Consider the following 21,102-nt stretch of genomic DNA (forward strand, 5'->3'; position numbering starts at 1 on the left):
ATGGAAATCTCAAACAATGCTTGGAATACTTTAAAAGAAAATTCTGATGAATGCGTTTCATTTTAATCTGGATATCCACCCCAAACCTGTTGCATTATGTTTATGAGTCAGTGTCTGAAATAGTACTTCCTGGACCTTATTTCAATATTAATCTAGGACCTGCACTCAACTCAGCCAGCCACTGGCAATCCATTTTTTAAAAAGCTTCTGATGAATTTATCGACCCCAATGTCTTTGCTGATTGGATATAATTTATTCCCTTTTGAATAGGATTAATGGTCCTGCAATTTCATTAAAAGTTTATTGTCGGCAACAAAAAGTATAAACTGCAGCACAAATGGCTAATGCAGTATCAGGAGACACCATCGCCAGTATTAATGTATCCTGACAATCTTACTAGACTATGACTCAGCAAATTGCATTTTCACCTTCGACTAGAAGGTAATGAGTTCAACATTCCGAATTAGAGACTGAATGAACTGATAATAAAGCAGCCACTTCCAATGCAGCATTGAGGCAGTGCTATAGTTTTCAAGGTGCCTTGGAGATGAGATGTTGAACTGAGGCCCCATTTGCTGTTCCAGATGGAGTTCTCTCCCCGTGTCCCATGACAAAATTTATCCTTCAATCAACATCACTAAAACAAATCATCATCATGCTGTTGTTTGTGGGATCTTGCTGTACATCAATTAGCTGCTGCATTTCCTTCATTACATGAGTGACTACACTTCAGAACTACTTCAGTGACTGTAAAATGCTTTGGGACACACTGCGGTTTGAAAGACAATTTAGAAATGCAAGTCTCTCTTTCTTATAAGGCACATTTCAATTAACCTTAAATTTAGTTCAAGTCCTTAGTATTAACTCTTAAACCTTTTGGGTTATGTTTTCTTTACCAACTCACCAAGGCAGACAGGCACAACACCAGTCCAATGTCCATTGTCAGCACAGAAAAGTTTGTAATCCCCCAACAGGTAATAACCGTTATTACACAGGTAGGAGACAGCAGTGCCAAAGAGGTAGTCTTCAGCAGCAAAGCTCCCGTTGTCCAGGAAAGGAGGAGAGCCACAATTGATTCCTGAAAATCACACACAAAATAATAGGAACAGTAATTTGTCATGTCTCTTCTAGAGAGACTACAATCAAAAATCAAAGAGGAAACACAAATCAGAAACTGCCAGAAGTCTAATCACCGCTGCTTCTGACCTGAAGACTGGGAAGAAATGTTTATATTTCAATTCAGATGATATCTTGCTGCATCTACTACACTTTAAAAGTTCTTTATTTGAAGAAGAGGAGGGAAGTGGTTCTCCTGAGTTTCCTCACCCATATTCAATCAATATTCTAGGAAAGCAAATTATCCGGGCATTGTTACATTGCTGTCTGGGTGAACTTGTTATCAGCAAATTTGTTGCTGTTTTGCCTGCATCACAGCAGTGCTAACCAAAGAAAAATAAACAGTTACTAAATAAAATATAATATTTCAATGATTAATGAACCACTGTACAATAATTTCCAGGCAATGTTATTTACCTGTGTTTCACATTCTAAAGATGCTGACTCATGGTGACAATGTTGTTTCACAGATTGCAGTCTCCCTCTGGTGCCTGGTTAATGTAACCATTCTTTGTGTTAGCCTTGATTATATCATGGTGTATATCTTTATGTGTTGGCCTTAGTACCGATTTTAGAAGATGACCATATTCCAGCAGGGATCAATGGGCAGAATTCAAGACAGCAGAGATTAATTCCAACCTCCCTAGCAAGACCCTCAATGAGTGGTCTGGATAGTTGGATTTGGAGGTAGATGCCTTAATGTTTGTCTCTATAAACAAAGTTCTTACAAAATTGGAACAACTTGGCTCCATGTCTTTCCTTCACTTCTTGGCTGTTAGGAGTACATCAAATCTGTCAGAAGATCATGTGTGCAAGTTCCCCTTTAGAGACTCCCTTGCATCTTCTAGGCTGAGAGTAAGGCACTTAATGTAAATTTCCCCTGATACTTAAGAGTACAACCAAAGCTGGCACTCCCCTTTAAGTACCTGTAGGGTGGCTGTATGGTTAGAAGTGCCAGCTTTTGAATGGGGTGCTTACTCATTCAAATGCCTTTAAGTAGATACAGAAGATAGCACTATTTTGAAGAACAGGAGATTTCCTAGTCTAATATTCATTCCAAACCAAACATCACGGGGTATAGATCATCTTATCACTATCATATTGCCACTTGTGGGAGTCGCTGTGTGCCAACTGGATGTTATGTTTCCTACATTATAACAGTGCCCACACTTCAAACAATGTATCATTGACCGTGAAGTGACCCCCTCAGATTGTGAAAGGCACTATGGAAATGCAAGTCCTTATTCTGTCTGAGTCTTACACATACAAGTACTGTAATTCCCACATGAGTCAGTGCAGATCCTGTGAGAACCACAAGGATAGATCACAGTTATCGTGTATGATAACTTACTTTCACAGTAGGGGATTGGATAGCTCCAAGCTCCGAGGTTTCGACAATGTTGCACACTATCTCCAACAAGGTGGTAACCTAATTCACAAGACAGTTCAACTCTTGATCCTGGCTTCCTGTCAGAGCTGGACACTAAGAGATTGGACTGGGATCCTTCCAACTTGGGACAATCTGAATTTAAATAAATCACAAGACAATGCATTAAATCCTTTCGTACTTATCTACAAGGGGAAGGAAGTGTATATTGGGCTTAGTTAGTTATTGATGAACTTTTCAGTTGAAAGAGACTAGGAAGGTGGTGGAGGGGACAAATTAGTGATTTTTCCACACTGTCTTCTGGCTGTCCATGTATTTATATCAGTAAGATAATAAGTTACCTGCACAGAAGATACTCATGGAATTTTTCTTCACTCTTCCAACAATTCCTGACAAAAAATCAGGCCAAGCCAACACATTTCCTTTTTTTAAGTCATCGGGACAAGCTGTGGCCAGGAGCTTGATCTGAAAATGAGAGAGCAGTTTTTAAAATTCTTTACAGGATGTCGGAATCATTGGCTATAGGTCAGAATTTGTTGCCCATTCCTAATGCTATTGAGAAGCAATAAAACTCTCCTTCAGGAAGTCATAGAGTTCTTTTTGGTTACTTTCACCTGATTAGCTGATTTTTTGTTTAGATGCTGTCGACAGAAAGAGAATCTCTTGTGCAGGCGCAGACACTGTTTTCATGTAAGAAACATGATAACCAATTTAAACACAGAAAAACCCATATAGACAGAAGATCTATATAAAATAATTAAGTTTTAATTCTTTATTGCTCTCATCATATTGATAGTTTTTCCCAACCTAATGAATGACATATAAAGGCCACATTTATTTCTATTTGGGTTATGTTGTATTTTTATTCAGTTAATGGTGGGTGGCACAGTGGCTCAGTGGTTAGCTCTGCTACCTCACAGTGCCAGGGACCCGTGTTCGATTCCTACTTTGGGCGCCTGTCTGTGTGGAGTTTGCACATTCTTCCTGTATCTGGGTGGGTTTCCTCTGGGAATTCCGGTTTCCTCCCACAATCACAAAGATGTGCGGGTCAGGTGAATTGCCCATAGTGTTAGGTGCGTTAGTCAGGGGTAAATATAGGGTTGGTGCTTGAGTCTGGGTGGGTTACTTTGGAGCGTCAGTATGGACCTGTTGGGCTCAAGGGCCTGTATCCATACTATTGGTAATCTAAACTAACTTAAAGGTCTTGGAATCCTGTTCTGGGAAACTCTTCTTCATTTGTTCCCCTTGCTATCTTGAATTGTGTGCCAGGATTTAGAGTATGCAAGCCCAGGCAATAAAACATGTAGGATTGACCTACATGTCTCCATTAAGACAACAGCTTTAATCCAACTACACTTTTGTGGGCCTGAACTTTCATGAATTGATTTTGCAAATTATGATGTTTTGAAGATTGTTCTATTTTGAAGTGAATTACATTTTACTGCATGAATCCATGTAAGATTCTATAAATCAGTTTTTTTGGATTAGAATCAGTCTGACCATTGTGGCACAGGCACTCTCACACAAAGCACCTCACACCTTCAACGCATTATCTGGGCCAACGTGGCACAATTATTAAAGTTCACTTGAGAATGTAACTTTTAAAAAGGTTTTGCAATTTACATATGAAAGAACTAAAGCCAACATGGTCATTCAAAAAGATAAGACACTTAACAAATAATCCAGGTCTTTTTCAATATATAATTTCAGTTACATCACACTAAACTTTTGCTATAAATTCTGTGTTGTACAGTGTTAAACTCCGCAACCACCTGATGAAGGAGCAGCAATCCGAAAGCTAGTGCTTCCAAATAAACCTGTGGAACCATAACCTGGTGTTGTGTGATTTTTAACTTTGTACACCACAGTCCAACACCAGTATCTCCAAATCATGAAATGAATTGAAGACAAAATGAAATGGGTCGTGTGATTTGTCTGATACTTTCCTGATGGGCAAACTTGGGTTATGTGATTATTAGAGATTAAAAATGACCTGATTGTTTTACCAGAAAGAAGGTGTAAGTTGTTTACTTTTGAAGGCAAAGTTTCAAAACAGCAATAGACTGAGATTCTCCAGAGTTGCAGAAAAATATTGGGGATGTCGGGTTGTAAACAGTTATATTTTAAACTATGCATTTAGTTCCATGATGAAAGAGATTTGAGCTGTCAAGGACTGCTGCTCAGCACCTCTACCTGGATACCAGATCCATGAGATTCACATTGCCATAGAGATGGGCTTTAAGTTGAGAAGGATACAGTTGAAAACGTTGTGATATGGGGTGATGGAATTTTATAAAATATCACTAAGGCAGATAGGCAGGTTAGTCTGTCAGAGTCCAGAACAGAGAGAGAGAGAGAGAGAGCAACTAGAAACCAAAGCCCTCATAGTTCATCATGCTGGAGTAGGGGTGATAGCTTGTGCATGGAATGAAAGGATCAAATTTGTGAAGACTTAAAATGAAGCTAGAAGGTTTACCTAGTCTTTGCAAGATGGAAGAATTCTACTCAAAGAACAGAAGTAAACCCTTAGGAACTGAGAATCATTTTGAATTGATTCTGAGCAAATTGCATGTCTACTTAAAAGACATTATAATGTATATCTGTGAAGAATGTTTTATCAGTTGTGCTTAAAATAGGAAAGGTGGTGTTTCATTTTATGATTTAAAGGATAAATTGCTGACAAAGAGAGATTAATCAAAATCTTTTCTGAATGTGTGTTACAGCAAATGGCTTAAAACATGAAATCTTACTGTGTCAATCTCTCCACTACTAGCTGAATCGTTGAATTCCAATTTGAAAGATACAGACTTCACAGAGATAATAATACACTCTACTAAATCTTACTTTGTTTATTTGCAACCGACAGAGGCAGAGCTTTACAACTCTCTTGGCTAAACCTGTTCAGAAACAGACAATTTGGCACCATGTGAAAAAATATTACAATTTGAATTTGAAATATATGTCACATGGGTGTTATGGTCGCTCGGTGGTTAGCACTGCTGCCTCACATCATCAGGGATCTGTGTTTGATTCTACCCTCGGGTGACTGTGTGGAGTTTGTACATCTTCCCTGTGTCTGCGTGGGTTTCCACCCAGTGCTCCGGTTTCCTCCCAAAGTTCCAGGATTTGCAAGTTACATGGATTGGCCATGCTAAAATAGTGTTCAGGAATATGTAGGTTAGGTGTGTTAGCCATGGGAAATGCAGAGTTACAAGGATAGGATAGGAGATTGGTCTGAGTAGATGGCTCTTTGGAGTGTCAGTGTGGACTCGTTGGACTGAATGGCCTGTTTCCACACAGTAGGGATTCTGTGGATTCATATGGTGCTGTTAATGGTTCTACTATCTTTATCCAGAGTAAATGTAACCAGTGAATCATTTTCAGCTAAAACCTCAACTACAAGAAATTTCAGATTATTAAAGGAACTCATCAGCTTTAGCAACTATAGACTGAGTCATGTAATGAAATGTCCTTTGCCCAGCAGTTTTTAAACCAGTAAGTTCATCTCAGGGTAGAACATATTATGTATATTATAGCAGAAAAAAGCTTTTCTTTAAAAAGTTTAAGTTCACCAATAACAACACTTAGAATCTTACCTTAAAGAATTCTAGCACATTCTTATCTAGATGTGGGCTCATGAGGATTTAAGTATGAGGATGACACTTACACAGAGGGTCCCCAATTTACAAATGGTCATGCTTACAAACACAATCCCATAGAGGAATGTATATTAAAGACCTGAAGTATGAATGTTTCCTGTGTTTATGAACAGCTATTTTGCATTGTTTTCTGACTTGCGTACCAATTAACTTACAAGGGGACTCCAGAATGGAACCCATTTGCAACCCTGGGATTGCCTGGACTTGCTTATGAATATTATTGTAAGAATTTTAAACTACATTATATTGATGAATACTTTATTCACGGAGTATCAAAGACGAGTATAACATGACTATTCTCCTTTATATCTATATACAATGTTTAAACCTTTAAAAAAAGCTGGAGATTCAATCAAATCAACTTAAAGAAAACAGTATTCACAATCCAGTATATTTTCTTTACATTGTCTTGTCTTAATTTTTATGGTAAATCTTAGTGGTCGACTTGACCCTGTTGTGTCCTAAAATGGCTGTAGCTCTGTCTGTGCCTCCTTTTATGTATAGAGATTGCCTTATAATTTGTGTCCATGGCAGTAAGAGACACTTTATACACTGTATCTCCACAAAAACAATTCTTATTCATTTTGCTTGTCATGATTCCTTCATGAATTTGTACGGTTCAATATTCCATCTATCGGACTTTACGCAGCTGTTTGTCAAACTTTGAAGGTCCTTTAAAGTACTGTACTTTTTGACACCTATTTAAATGCTAAACTTAGTGCATTTTATTGAAAACAAGTTTTATTAATATAGTTAAGACCTTAATTTATGCCTTAATTTGATCAATTCCTGTACAGTATCACATTTCCTTTACTGTATATTCAAAGTTTTAAAAAAAAGTCAGCATTTGATCGAAGCCAAATTGTCTTTGAATCTGGTATCCCCTATATCTGTAATAGAGGCAACATTATCATCAGGGTAACATAGGATCTGTCTCTGTGACCTTTCAGTTCATAATCTATACCCATCTTATGATCCACGTAAGTCTCCTCCTATCCCATTTTCATATCACCGTATCAGCATATTCCTATGTTCCTGTTATGGTTATCCAGTTTATGATGTTCTCCCCAGTGTCTTAACCAATATTTATCCCTCAACCAATATCTCCAAAATAGATTGTCTCATCATTTTTATGTTGCTAATGGATGTTTGTTGCGTACATATCGGCTGCTGCCTTTCCCAAAAGACATTTCAAGTGTGTTTTGCATTTACTTGAGATGTACGGAGGGTGTGAAAGGTGCCATATAAATGCAAATCTTCCTTTCAAATAAATAAGGAGGTGAGTTAAGATATATTCAGAGAGAAATACCGGGTGCACAAGATCATTCTTACCTGCTGTGGTGTAAGGACATAATCCCATATGTTTAACTGGCTCAAGGAACCCACAAAAGATTCTGCAGGATTAAAGCCTTCGCCTCTCTGATCCTGCTCCTGGCCAAGCACCAGTGCTCCACCACCTTAAGAAATGCAAAGAAATTACAATAGAAAACAGCAGCTGAAAGTTGCCAATTCCAGTCGGACATATTCTGGGAATTTTAATCATGACCTCCCACACCAGCCAGTCAAACAACCTTTTCCTTCCCAGATCTAATTTACTTTAAATATACAAATAAACTTGTTGAAGCAAAATAAAAATGCAATGCTGTGGAGTGCTCGCAGTAAAGTTCCCTAGTTTTCCTGCAGAATTCAGGACAGTTCTGGAGGGTTGGCAACCAGATAGACACCAGCTAATATGGCCTTCAATGTTCAATATGGCCACCAACACTCAACATAACTACCAATACTCCACATGCCACCAATATAATAGAAAGCAGGACTGAAAGATGGGAGTAAATGTCTTGATTTATACATTTGTTAATAGAAAATTCACATAAGAAATATATTGGTTAATGAATTATCTGGAATAAAATGCAAGTCTCATTTACAAGGATCATGAAGCCACCAACCTATTACAATAATCCACCTGGTTCACTAAATCTGTCCCAGTGGGCAAAACCAGTTAAAGAAAGACCCCAGTAATACTTGGAAAGGAATGTGATGGTTGTACTGGAGCTCCATTTTGAAATATGCAAGATGAGTTAAACCAATGTTATCCTTCACCACTTTTTTTCTTTTTGGTGCCATTCCTACCCATTCTGGCCAGATGTGATACCAGATCTACAGCAAATCGATAAACTCTTAGCTGTCTTCTGAAATTACCCAAGCAAGCTGTTCAGTTATAACAAATTACCAACAAAGATAGGTCCCATGGGACAGCATGGACTGCAGCAGACAGCTTGCTGTTTCAGTGGCTTATATCACAATGAAAGGATAATTATTAACCCTGAATTTGTTATCTCGGGCACACAAAAACATGTTGATTCTATACATTCAGCAATAGTTTAGCTACAAAACCAAGTTCTTCCTGTCAATTTGAAGTAAAGGTTACTGGAGAAATTTCAGGTCATGACATTTATTTCAGTGACAAAATATTGCATTGGAACCCAAGAAGTCTCAATGAAAAGGTTTAGGTAACAGCAAGAATCTTAAATCATATATTATACTTATTCAATATACTTTTCCAATGTCTTATTGATAGCTACTAGCACAGAATCTTCACCAGACAGGATCCAGGAAGTTGGGCTGTGCGGGGAGTCCCCTTACATGGCTGATAAGTGAGGAGACAAGGTTGGTCAACCTACCAGAAGGTACCAGCCTCCACCACCCAACTCTCAATCAGAAATTGAATGGCTGACTGAAAAAAAATCCTTTTTCCTGCTTAACAAGGATCCTAAGGAGCCTGACCGCCTGACCAGCTCATGGGTATGAGAGGCTTTACCACCTCCCAAGAAAATGCCTGGTGCAGGGAACAGGCTGGGGAGATTGGCTCAAAGGCAGTCCTCCCAGGTTTGCAGCCCCACCTTTTCAAACTCCATGGGGTCTGAAAATTCAGTCCCAAACATAATGCTGAAGTTCTGACTTTTGCTTAAGCGCAGCATTTAATATAAAGCAAACTAAAATTATGACATGGTTGTTTGAATTCAAGTTCTGTTGTACTATCAGAATGAAAAGATCCCTGATATTTCTTTTCAAGTTCACCCTTTCATTAATAGAATCATATTGTCCCTACATTTGTGGAAGCAGGCCATTCAGCCCATTGAGTCCCCGCCCATCTTCCGCAGGGCATCGCACCCAGGCTCCCCCCTCTCTGCCCCACCCTATCCCTGTAACCCTGCATTTCCCATGGTTAATCCACTTGGTCTGTACTTTCCTGGACACTATAGCAATTTAGCACGGTCAATCCACCTAATGTGCATATCCGTGGACTGCGTATCTTTGCATGGATGAAACCGGAGCACCCAGGGAAATCCACTTAGACACAAGGAGAATGTGCAAACTCCACACAGTCACGTGAGACTGGAATTGAATCCAGGTCCCTGGCACTGTAAGGCAGGAATGCTAACCACTGAGCCACTGTGCCGCCAATTTTACATCATCTGATCAATCAATATTGCAATAAGCTGAGGGATTTCATTAATTGCATTTGAGAAACATTTGCAAATTAAAGCTGTAACCTTTGAGCACAATGATTCCAACAGAGACTCCACTACATATCAGAAAGTGAAATACTATTGTCAAATCCAGTTGGGTGTTTCACTGAAAGCAATTTGTTTTCTATAAAAAACTCCAAATTGGATATGAATTGGGAAAGCATTATCGTTGTTGAAATGTTTAATCAAAGTTCTGTACTGGGGATAGTAAATGTATCACCTGGGATACTGGCTCCTGTGGAAAGGTCTTTCCCTTCATCTGAGACTTTCCCATCTATATAAACTTTCCATGCTCCGTTGGTGCTATTCCAGGTGATGGAGATATGGTGCCACTTCCCGTCATTCACTGATGGACAATCCGTGACTTTCTCCTTGCCATTGACGTATAATACCCAACTGTATGGAAGATAAGGAAAGAATCATCAGCTTTGCACCACAAGGCATAAGCATTTCTCCTATGTCATACATCACTGAGATATGCATGTATCATCTCTATTATAATTTCCAGAAATTCAGTGAATGGATTTTATAAATCAACTTAATAAGACAAGCAGTACAGAAAGCTATGTTCTCCTTAGATCTGCAAAGGTTAAATGAAAATTTAATGGAAGTGTCTTAAAAGCAAGAAGGGTTTTGCTGGAGTAAATCAGGGAAATTTGTTTCCACTGGCTGCAGGATTGCATTGTTACAAGCTGGAGGCAGAGGTAACATTAATTTTCAAAAGGAAATTGAATACAGTGTCAAAGGGGTGGAAAGTTTTCGACTAATTGGATAGCTTTTTCAGAGTGCCAGAAAATACAGGATGAGTTGAATGCTCTTCTGCACTTTAAGTGTTTGTGATTCTATGATACAATAGTCCTCAGCACTTATAGCATTAAGTACAATCAATTGTACATATCAACAAGGCAGTAAATGCAAAAGATAATCCAGTCTGTTGGTGAACTGGCGACCATGTGCCTAAACTGTCTGACTCTTTATTCTGTACCCACTTGCTCTGCCCTCCCTTTTAAAGTTCTTTTTGTCATAGGTTTAAGGTGAGAGGGGAAAGCTTTAAAAGGGAACTGAGAGACAACTTCTTCACACAGACGATGGTGAGTAAATGGAATGAACTGCCAGAGGAAGTGGTAGAGGCAGGTACAGTTACAATATTTAAAAAAAAAACCTGGACAGGTACATGAGTTGGAAAGGTTTAGAGGGATAAAGGCAAAATGCAGGCAAGTGGGACTGACTTAGTTTGGGAAACGTGGTCAGCATGGATGAGTTGGACCAAAGGATCTGTTTCTGTACCCTTTGGTTCAATGACTGTGACTCTACATTCAGCTAATCAATGGACACTGATCTTCAATATCCAAAATAGGACATACTTTCCACTTTCTCTTGCTCAATTCCCTCCAGGGCTTCAGCCTTTATAACATTAATTGCTACAGATTATCTGGAAGCAGTCTTAAAATTACACTTCATAGCATAGAGTGTTGTTCAATGAATGGCTGGCTTCTTCTTTATCTTGTTCTGGTTCCATGTTATTGTAATGCTTTCTGAAACCTAAGTTGGTAATTTGGAACATGGGGATATTGGTGATGTGATCTGTAATTGTTCTCATTGCTAAAAGGCATTGTTATTTTTAATATTATTATTTCCGATATTATGGAACCCAAATATGAAATCTATTTATTTGTCTATAAGGTTTTTTTCATTTTGAAATAAGAGTATTACTTCATCCAGAAAATATTGAGACATTGTTGATGGTCAGGAGAAAATGAGACTACAGATGCTGGAGACCAAAAAAGTGTGGCAGTGGAAAAGCACAGCAGGTCAGGCAGCATCCGAGGAGCAGGAGAGTCGACGTTTCAGGCATAAGCCCTTCATCAGGAGTTCCAGAAATGTTGACTCCCCTGTTCCTCGGATGCTGCCTGACCTGCTGTGCCTTTCCAGTGCCACACTTTTCAACAATGGTTATTGATGGTCAGTACATTTTCACCTTTACATGTATAACATAAATAGGGTATTAACGCTTTAAAATATTTTGGTAGCTACATGCTCAATTAATCTCTTAGGTGGTCTTCCATGAGCATTGAAACCACTAATTTAAAGTGGTGGCACAACTCAATGTGAGATGCATGAGTAACATTCTTTTTTTGTCTTGTAAAGTCATATAAGATTTTGAAAATTTAAATGATGGATTATGAATTCCATTCATCAAACTGTAACACAATAAATTGTGGGATAAATAATTCTTGATGAATTACAAGCTTTGCCTTTTGGGTTCAAGTCCCTGTCCATGATCTGAGCACAAAAATCAAAGTTAACACTGCATTACATTTCTGAGGTTGTGCTGCACTATTGAAGGCGCAAGCCTTCAGATGAAATGTAAAAGCAAGTTCCTAGTTGCCCTCACAGTAAGATGTTGAAGATCCTGTGACACTATTTTGAAGCGGAGAAGAAATGTTAGATTGAGTGTGCTGGAAAGTATTCATCACTCAATCAACTTCACAAAAACAAATGATCTGGTCATTATCATATTACTGTTAGTAGAAGCTTGCTGTGTGCAAAATCGGCCGCCAAATTTCCTTTCTTACAACTGTAATTACACTTCAAAAGCAATTAATTAGTTATAAAGTGCTTCAATCTGGTTGTTATGAGAAGTGCTATGTAATTAAAGTTATTTTTCATTGTCATTTTGATTGCGGTTAAATACTACTCCTGTGTATTTGTGTTCCTGTGAGTTAACATAGCTCATAATTTTAGCCTGTCGATAATGGCTTAATAGAGGTTGCCTTCCATTTTGTGGAAGAAGTAAGGAAAAGTAATGCGATTTCCATTGACTAATATCATAAATTAAGAGTAATGTGTAAATCACTGCTCACAATCTCAGATACAATTCGTCTGCAGGAACAAACTTCACTTCAAAGAAGACTCAAGTTTATACTGGGAATAGACTTGCTGCTTGGAATGTGATGTTTTTAAGTAATGAAGCTGTACAATTGGGGGACAGCGAACATAATTCTGTTTTTTTTAAATTTATTTGTTTTAGTGGGATGTGAGCATTGCTGGCTGGCCAGCATTTATTGCCCATCCCTAGTTGCCCTGGAGAAGGTGCTGGTGAGTTGCCTTCTTGAACCACTGCAGTCCACCTGCTGTGGGTTGACCCACAATGCTTTTAGGGAGGGATAACAAGGGAAAGTGTAGGATGCATTAATGACCACAGAGGAGCCAGAATACATAGGTAGGATTCTAAATGAATACTTTGTGCTGGTGTTCACTAGTGAAAGGGGCAATATGGGACGATAAATAAGGGAGAAGGTAGTCAGTGATACAATTAAACAAATTTGCATAGACAGAGAGGAGGTTCTGAGCTCTAGCAGGATTAAAGGTAGATAAATCTCCAGGCATGAATGAAATATATATCAGATTGTTGAGTGAGGCAAGGGAGGAAATAGCAGGGGTGCTGGCAGAAATTTTCAATTTATCTCTGGCCACAGGAGAGGCTGATGGACGGCCACTGCGTTATCATTATTCAAAAGGGAGCAACAGATAAATGGGGAAACTACAGGCTAGTCAGTCTAACTTCAGTAATGGGGCAACAATTGGAAGCAATTCTGAGGGGCATCCCTGATTTTCGAACATAGAGTCATAGAGTCATAGAGATGTACAGCATGGAAACAGACCCTTCAGTCCAACCTGTCCATGCCGACCAGATATCCCAACCCAATCTAGTCCCACCTGCCAGCACCTAGCCCATATCCCTCCAAACTCTTCCCATCCAAATGCCTCTTCACTTAAAATCATTATACTTATGAGTGCTATTTCATACAGGGGTGTAATTTTAAAGACCTGATGTAAGAAAATTTCCTGTGTGTGCAAATGGTTCCTTTATATTGTCCTGCATTCCATTCTGACTTGCATACTAATCGACTTGTGAACAGACTCCAGCATGGAACCTGTTCACAACCCAGAGACTGCCTATAATCTGCATTTGGAGAGGCAGCCATGATTCAAGAACAGTCAGTATGGTTTTGTAAAGGACAGGTCATTTCTGACCAACTTGACTAAATTTTTCAAAGAGGTGACCAGATCTAGATGTACGTTTGCTCGCTGAGCTGTAAGGTTTATTTTCAGATGTTTCATCACCATACTAGGTAACACCTTCAGTGAGCCTCCGGATGAAGCACTGGTGATGTAGCCTGCTTTCTATTTATATGTTTGGGTTTCCTTGGGTTGATGATGTAATTTCCTGTGTTGATGTAATTTCCTATGGAGACGTCATTTCCGGTTCTTTTTCTCGGAGAGTGGTAAGTGGGATCCAAGTCAACATGTTTGTTGATGGAATTCCGATTGGAATGCCATGCTTATAGGAATTCTAGTGTGTATCTATGTTTGGCTTCTCCTAGAATGGATGTGTTGTCTCAGTCGAAGTGGTGTCCTTCATCATCCACATGTAAGGATACTAGTGAGAGTGGGTCATGTCTTTTTGTCTTTTTGTGGCTAGTTGATGTTCAAGTATCCTGGTGGCTAGTTTTCTGCCTGTTTGTCCAATGTAGTGTTTGTTCCAGTTCTTGCAAGGTATTTTGTAAATTAATTTTGCTTGTTGTCTGTTTTGGGTCTTTAGTGTGTTGGTGGGTTTGTGGGTTATCATGATGCTAAGGGGTCTGAGTAGTCCAAAGTGTATGGTTATCCACTTTGGTGGCAAGAACAGGAAGGCAGATTACTACCTAAATGGAATCAATTTAGGTCAAGGGGCAGTACAGAGAGATCTGGGTGTTCTTGTACACCAGTCAATGAAGGTAAGCATGCAGGTACAGCAGGTAGTGAAGAAGGCTAATAGCATGCTGACCTTCATAACAAGAGGGATTGAGTATAGAAGCAAAGAGGTTCTTCTGCAGCTGTACAGGGCCCTGGTGAGACCACACCTGGAGTACTGTGTGCAGTTCTGGTCTCCAAATTTGAGGAAAGACATTCTGGCTATTGAGGGAGTGCAGCGTAGGTTCACGAGGTCAATTCCTGGAATGGCGGGATTTCCTTACACTGAAAGACTGGAGCGACTGGGCTTGTATACCCTTGAGTTTAGAAGACTGAGAGGGGATCTGATAGAGACATATAAGATTATTAAAGGATTGGACACTCTGGAGGCAGGAAACATGTTTCCGCTGATGGGTGAGTGCCAAACCAGAGCACACAGCTTAAAAATACGGGGTCGACCATTTACGGCAGAGATGAGGAAAAACTTCTTCCCCCAGAGAGTGGTGGCTGTGTGGAATGCTCTGCCCCAGAGAGCAGTGGAGGCCCAATCTCTGGATTCATTTAAGAAAGAGTTGGATAGATCTCTCAAGGATTGTGGAATCAAGGGTTACGGAGATAAGGCAGGAACAGGATACTGATTAAGGATGATCAGCCATGATCATATTGAATGGCGGTGCAGGCTCGAAGGGCAGAATTGCCTACTCCTGCACCTATTGACTATTGTCTAGTCTGGCAGTCATTTTTGAGATGTATTTGATGTAGGGGAGAGTGGCTAGGGTTTCTGGATGCGTTTTATCTGCTTGTTTGGGTTTGTTAAAACTCTCTAGGTGACCAGATGTATAGATGAGGGCAATGCTTTAGATGTAGTTTACTTAGACTCCAGCTAGGCTTTTGATAAAGTTCCGTATGGGAGACTAACAGCAAAGGTAAGAGCCCATGGGATCCAAGGAAATTGGATACACATTTGACTGAGTAGCAGGAAGCAGAGAATAAAGGTTGAGGGATATTTTTCTAGTTGGAAGTCTGCGTCTGATGGGGGTCCCACAAGGGTCATTGTTGGACCCTTGTGATTTCATGATGTAGACACAGATGTAGGAAGGTTGATCAGTAAGTTCACAGATAATACAAAAATTAATGGGGTGGTAAATAGTGAGGAGGATAGCCATAGATTACTGGAGGATATAAGCGGGCTGGTCAGATGGCTGTTCAGTGGCAAACAGAATTCAGTGCAGATGGATGGGGTGTGGAATTGGGCAGGACAAACAATGCAAGAGAATACTTGATAAATAGTGGAAATCTGGAAAGAACCAAGGATCAGAAGGAACTTGGACAGCCTGTAAGCCAGTCTATCAAGTCAGGCAGATAAAATGGTTCAAAAGGCGTATGATATATTAGCCTTTATTATTCAAGGGCAGTGAAGTTTAGCTGGAAATGTATAAAACATTAGATTAGATTCTCTACAGTGTGGAAACAAGCCCTTCGGCCCAACAAGTCCACACCAACCCTCCAAAGAGTAACCCACCCAGACCCATTTCCCCTCTGACTAATGCACCTAACACTATGGGGAATTTAGCATGACCAATTCACTTGACCTGCATATCTTTGGACTATGGGAGAAACCCACGCAGACACAGGGAGAATGTGCAAACTCCATACAGACAGTCGCCTGGGGCAGGAATTGAACCCAGGTCCCTGGTGCTGTGAGGCAACAGTGCTAACTATTGAGCCACCCCAAAGTTAGCTAGATCACAGCTAGAATATTGTGTGCAGGTCTGGAATCCTTATTATAGGAAGGATGTGATAGTACTAGTGAGGACACAGGAGAGATTTACCAGAATGTTGCCTGAACTGGAGAGTTATGAAGAGAAATTGGACATATTGGACATTGTTTTGAACAGCAGAGATTGAGTGGGGATATGATTCAGATGTATAAAATTATGTGGGGCATAGATAGGATAGAAACAAAGACACTTTTTCCCTTGATGGAGGGATCAATGACCTGGGAGCATAGATTTAAGGGAGGGGGTAGAGAATTTAGAGAGGTTGTGAGGAAAAACCTTTTTACCCAGGGGGTAATGAAAATCTGGAACTCACTGCCTATATGTGTGAGTGATACAGGCAGAAACCCTTTTAGCATTTAAGAAGTATTTAAATGTACACTTGCAATACCAAGGAGGAAGTGAGGACAGCAGATGGTGAAGAGGGAGAGTTGATAAAACTTGGCACTGGAAAAGGCATAGCAGGTCAGGCAGAATCTGAGGACCAAGAGAGTCAACGTTTCAGACATAACTCTTCTTCAGTACTAAAGCAATACCAAGGCATATAAGTGCCAGAAAATGGGATTTGAATAATCAGGTGTTTTTCTTTGACAGCATGAACAGAATGGGCCAAAGGGCCTTTTTCTGTTCTGTAGATTTCTATGCCTGTAACATGGGTCTCAAAAGATTATGTCTGGAACTCAAGCCTTTAGAATTTGCTTTCCAACAGAAAAAAAGAACTGGAAGTAATCTTGTAAAAGCAGAAGAATTTACCCATTGTAATCCGTTAGTAGAAATGCATTGTCACATCCATTGTCCAGGGCATAGGAAATGGGAGTCCCATAGTTTGTGGTGTCAGAAGATTTCATCCAGAAAGCACAGGTAAGAGCACTGAGTCTTGGGAATACATTGTCCAATAAAACGTAGCCATAGATCCCCGAAACCTCAAAATCCAGGTTAAAATTGGAGGATAACTCTTAAATAAAAAGGGATTAAATAAATACAGGTATACCATCTGGCAACACATGATGAGAAAACAAGACTGCTATTTCATTCAAATTTCAAGTGTAAAACCATTTCAACTAATTCCAATTTGAATTTCAATGAATAAAATTAACTTGTTTGAAGGGATTTTTTGGATCATCTCCCCTTGATACTTAATGGCATTACAATCATCAAATCACCCACCATCAATACCTGAGAGTCAATATTGACCAAAACCTTAACTGGAACCGCAGTGCAATCATGACAACAATCCCCAGTTTGGATACAACAGAGCTTTTGAAATATTATTTTCTACAGGCAGATAAAGTTGCTACAGGTTCAAAGAGCAACTGTTGGTTTTTTAAATACTTATTCATGGGATATGGGTGTCACTGCATAATCCAACATTTATTGGCCATTCCTAATTGCCAATAAGATGGTGAAGAGGATCCATCTTCTTGAAACACTACAATCTGTATGGTGTATGTGTACTCACAGTGTTGCCAGGGACAGTAATTGCAGGTCAGAGGATGGGAAATCTGCAGAGAGGAGCGTACCTCCCGCCTTCCCAATGCCTATTCACCACATGCAGGAGTGTGAGGGGATACACCGACTTGCCAGGATGATCACAGCACCAACAGTACTCAAAACCATCCAGGATATATAATTGGCAAACCGTTCACCACATTAAATGTTCAGTCTCTTCAACACCAATGTAGCAGTGTGTAGCATCGAAAAGATGCAGCAACTCACCAGAGTTACCTTGACAGCAACTTCCAAATCTGTCACCCCAACCATTTAAGAAGGTGAAGTGCACCAGGCACATGGGAATAGCACCAGCTACAAATTCCTCTCCAAGTCACACACCTTCCTGACTTGGAATGACATCACCTTTCTTTTTCTGTTGCCTCATAAAAATATTCAAACTCCCTTTCTAGCAGCACTGTGGGTATACATACACTACCCAAGTTGTCATGGTTCAAGAAGTTGGATCATCATTGCCATGTTAATGGCAATTAGGAATGAGCAATAAATGTTAGAGTATGCAGTGACAACCACATCAATTGAGCTTACCTTTGATCCTGCAACATTTTGAAGCAGAAACTGACCATTTTGAGACCTTTACCTGTTTCACATCGAATTCCAGTGAAACCTGGTAGACAGTTGCAGATGTATGAGGCTAGATCGTCCACACATACCCCTTGGTTCAGACATGGATTTGACTCACACTCATTCACATCTACTTCACAGAACAAGCCAGTATAGCCTGGGGGGCATTGACATCTAAAGAAGAGAAGGAATGATCAGTCATAATAATTCTGCTGCTTGCAAATAGATGATTGCAAACGAGGCAACTTCGGTGCGGCTGCACATGAGTCAATGTGCACTGTAACTCAGCAGGTGGCATACTTGCCACTCTGGGTTCAGGATCCATTCTAGGATGTAAATAGGAAAATCAAGGTCAACATTGAGGGAGGCATTGTTGGAGGAGTTAAACTGAAGCCACATCTAATTGTACAGATAGTTTCAGAAGATCCCATCGCACTATTTCAAAGAAGAATGGGAGAGTTATTCCCATGATCTGGCCAATATTTATTCCCTAAGTAATATCATTGATGCAGATTCTTAGATCCTAATTCCTGTGTGCAATTTGTACATCCCAATCGCCAAATTGTTCCATGGACTTTTTAGCCTTTCTTTCCCAAACAGCAAATAAAAAGAAATGCTTTGATCACAAACGAGCCTGACTAAATCTTTGTTGGAATTTTATGATCCCTGTAGAGAACAGTAATTTTTAAATTGATATTTCAATTTCTGCTGGAATGATCACATAAGACTTCGAAATCTTTACAGTAGCAAACAAACTAATACCTACATTGTCTAAATACTGCTTTTGTTGACAAATTAATCTCAAGATGAAAGAAAAGTCTCCTTTTCATGGCCTCACTGTCTCCAAGGCAACCAAGCCATCTCATAGAATCATTAGAATCCCTACAGTGTGGGAACAGGCCCTTCGGCCAACAAGTCCACACCGAACCTCCGAAGAATAACCCAGCCAGACCCATTCCCCTGTTACTCTACATTTACCCCTGACTAATGCACTTAATCTACACATCTCTGAACACTATGGGCAATTTAGCATGGCCAATTCACCTGACCTGCACACCTTTGGAGAGTGGGAGGAAACCGGAGCACCCGGAGGAAATCCATGCAGATACAGGGAGAGTGTGCAAACGCCACATAGATAGTCAACTCAGGCTGGAATCAAACCTAGGTCCCTGGCACTGTGAGGCAACATTGCTAACCACTGAGCCACCGTGCTGCCCAATTTCAATCTATTGTTGGGCAGAAGTCAAAACAGGTCAAGGTGACCTCCTTAATGCCTCCTTTCCCTTAAATAAAGAGACAATCGCAAAACATAATAGTTTTTTAAAGTTTGCATTTGTAGCAAACTTACCTGAAGGTGCTGATGTCGTCAATGCATGATCCTCCATTCAAACAGGGCAAGCTGGTGCATTCATTAATATTCACTTCACATGTGTCTCCCAAAAATCCAGCCAGACATGTACACTGAAATCCACCAATCAGATTATGACATGTCCCATTGTTGAGACACGGTGTTGAAAGGCACTCATTAACATCAAGTTCACAGTGGACACCTTGAAAGAAAGAAGCAGAACACATTACTGCAATTGTTTTAAAAAAAACTATCCAGGCATTGCTATGTAAAGCCTCAGTGATGCAGCATTAAAATTCCTACTAGATAGCCCTGATAACTGAATGTTCATTGAGATCAACTCAGCAAACTACAATGGAGCCAAAGGTTCTGGGTACTCAGTTGGTGACTATATTTCAAGACTGAGACTTTCTTAGATTACTTACAGTGTGGAAACATGTTCTTTGGCCCAAGTCCACACTGAGCCCCTGAAGACCTACCCACCCAGATGCATTCGCCTACATTTACCCCTTCACCTAACACTACAGGCAATTTAGCATGGCCAATTCACCTAACCTGCACATTTTTTTGGACTGTGGGAGGAAACCAGAGAAAACCCATGCAGACACAGGGAGAATGTGCAAACTCCACACAGACAGTGGCGGGAATTGAACCTGGGTCTCTGGCACTGTGAGGCAGCAGTGCTAACCACTGTGCCACCGTGCTGCCCATGTTTACTTTGTTTATAGAAAAGGATAGGGAATCTAGTGAAATGGCAGTGTGATGTGCAGATGCCGGTGTTGGATTGGGGTGGTCCATAAACTGGTGTTGTGTGATTTTTCACTTTGAAATGGAGATAGTGAGAGAAGGTAGAGTCGAGATAGAAGGTCATCCATGATTTCATTGAATGGGGAAGCTGGCTCAAGGGTTGAATGGTTGAATCCTGCTTCTATTTCATACTAACCTATTGCCTGTTGATAAATCTCTCCAGAAGTATTTTGTCTCACTTACCATCTGGTTCATGATGGATTCATGACAACGGGAAGAGTAAAAGGGCTCGAGAAACCCGCACAGTCAAGCAGAAACTTTACCTCAGAAAGATGTATGTATAAATGGAACTGTTCACCAGCTGTACATCTTACAAGTCATTGACAGAGTGATTGTGAAAGTTCATAATGTCTAACTGTGGGTGGAAAAAGAAAGATTTACCAGGGTCATGCCAGAGCTGCAAGTTTATACTTGTCTGGGGCTCTGCTTTCTAATGAAGAGGAGGGTGAGACGTATTAAAAGAGGGTGAGACGTATTAAAAGAGGGTGAGACGTATTAAAAATAGACGTATTAAAAGTTCTGAAAGAGTTTGCTAAATTAGGCCAGATAGGCAAGATGATTCTGCTTCTGCAGCTATCAAAAAGATAGTTACAAATAATGCAGTAGTGAATTCAGAGACTGCTGAACTCAGAGAGTGGTGAGAAGGTGGAACTGTGAGGAGTGTTTG

General features: G+C 40.0%; 1 protein-coding gene across 2 annotated transcripts in view; it reads right to left on the reverse strand.

Annotated features, from left to right (window-relative positions):
• Nucleotides 1-21,102, reverse strand: part of svep1 (sushi, von Willebrand factor type A, EGF and pentraxin domain containing 1) — a 241,255-nt gene that overhangs the window by 84,101 nt on the left and 136,052 nt on the right. For both annotated transcript variants that reach the window (XM_043716221.2, XM_043716218.2), the window contains exons 24-31: nucleotides 19,629-19,830; nucleotides 18,297-18,454; nucleotides 16,961-17,162; nucleotides 9,913-10,088; nucleotides 7,495-7,619; nucleotides 2,845-2,968; nucleotides 2,468-2,638; nucleotides 905-1,078 (exon numbers count right to left, since the gene is read on the reverse strand). In XM_043716221.2, coding sequence (XP_043572156.2) covers nucleotides 905-1,078; nucleotides 2,468-2,638; nucleotides 2,845-2,968; nucleotides 7,495-7,619; nucleotides 9,913-10,088; nucleotides 16,961-17,162; nucleotides 18,297-18,454; nucleotides 19,629-19,830 — 1,332 coding nt within the window. The remainder of the gene's footprint in view (nucleotides 1-904; nucleotides 1,079-2,467; nucleotides 2,639-2,844; nucleotides 2,969-7,494; nucleotides 7,620-9,912; nucleotides 10,089-16,960; nucleotides 17,163-18,296; nucleotides 18,455-19,628; nucleotides 19,831-21,102) is intronic.

This window comes from Chiloscyllium plagiosum, unplaced genomic scaffold (assembly GCF_037043375.1).
Source record: "Chiloscyllium plagiosum isolate Xiang-an unplaced genomic scaffold, Cpla_swu_hap1 HiC_scaffold_2, whole genome shotgun sequence".
NCBI classification, from domain to species: domain Eukaryota; kingdom Metazoa; phylum Chordata; class Chondrichthyes; order Orectolobiformes; family Hemiscylliidae; genus Chiloscyllium; species Chiloscyllium plagiosum.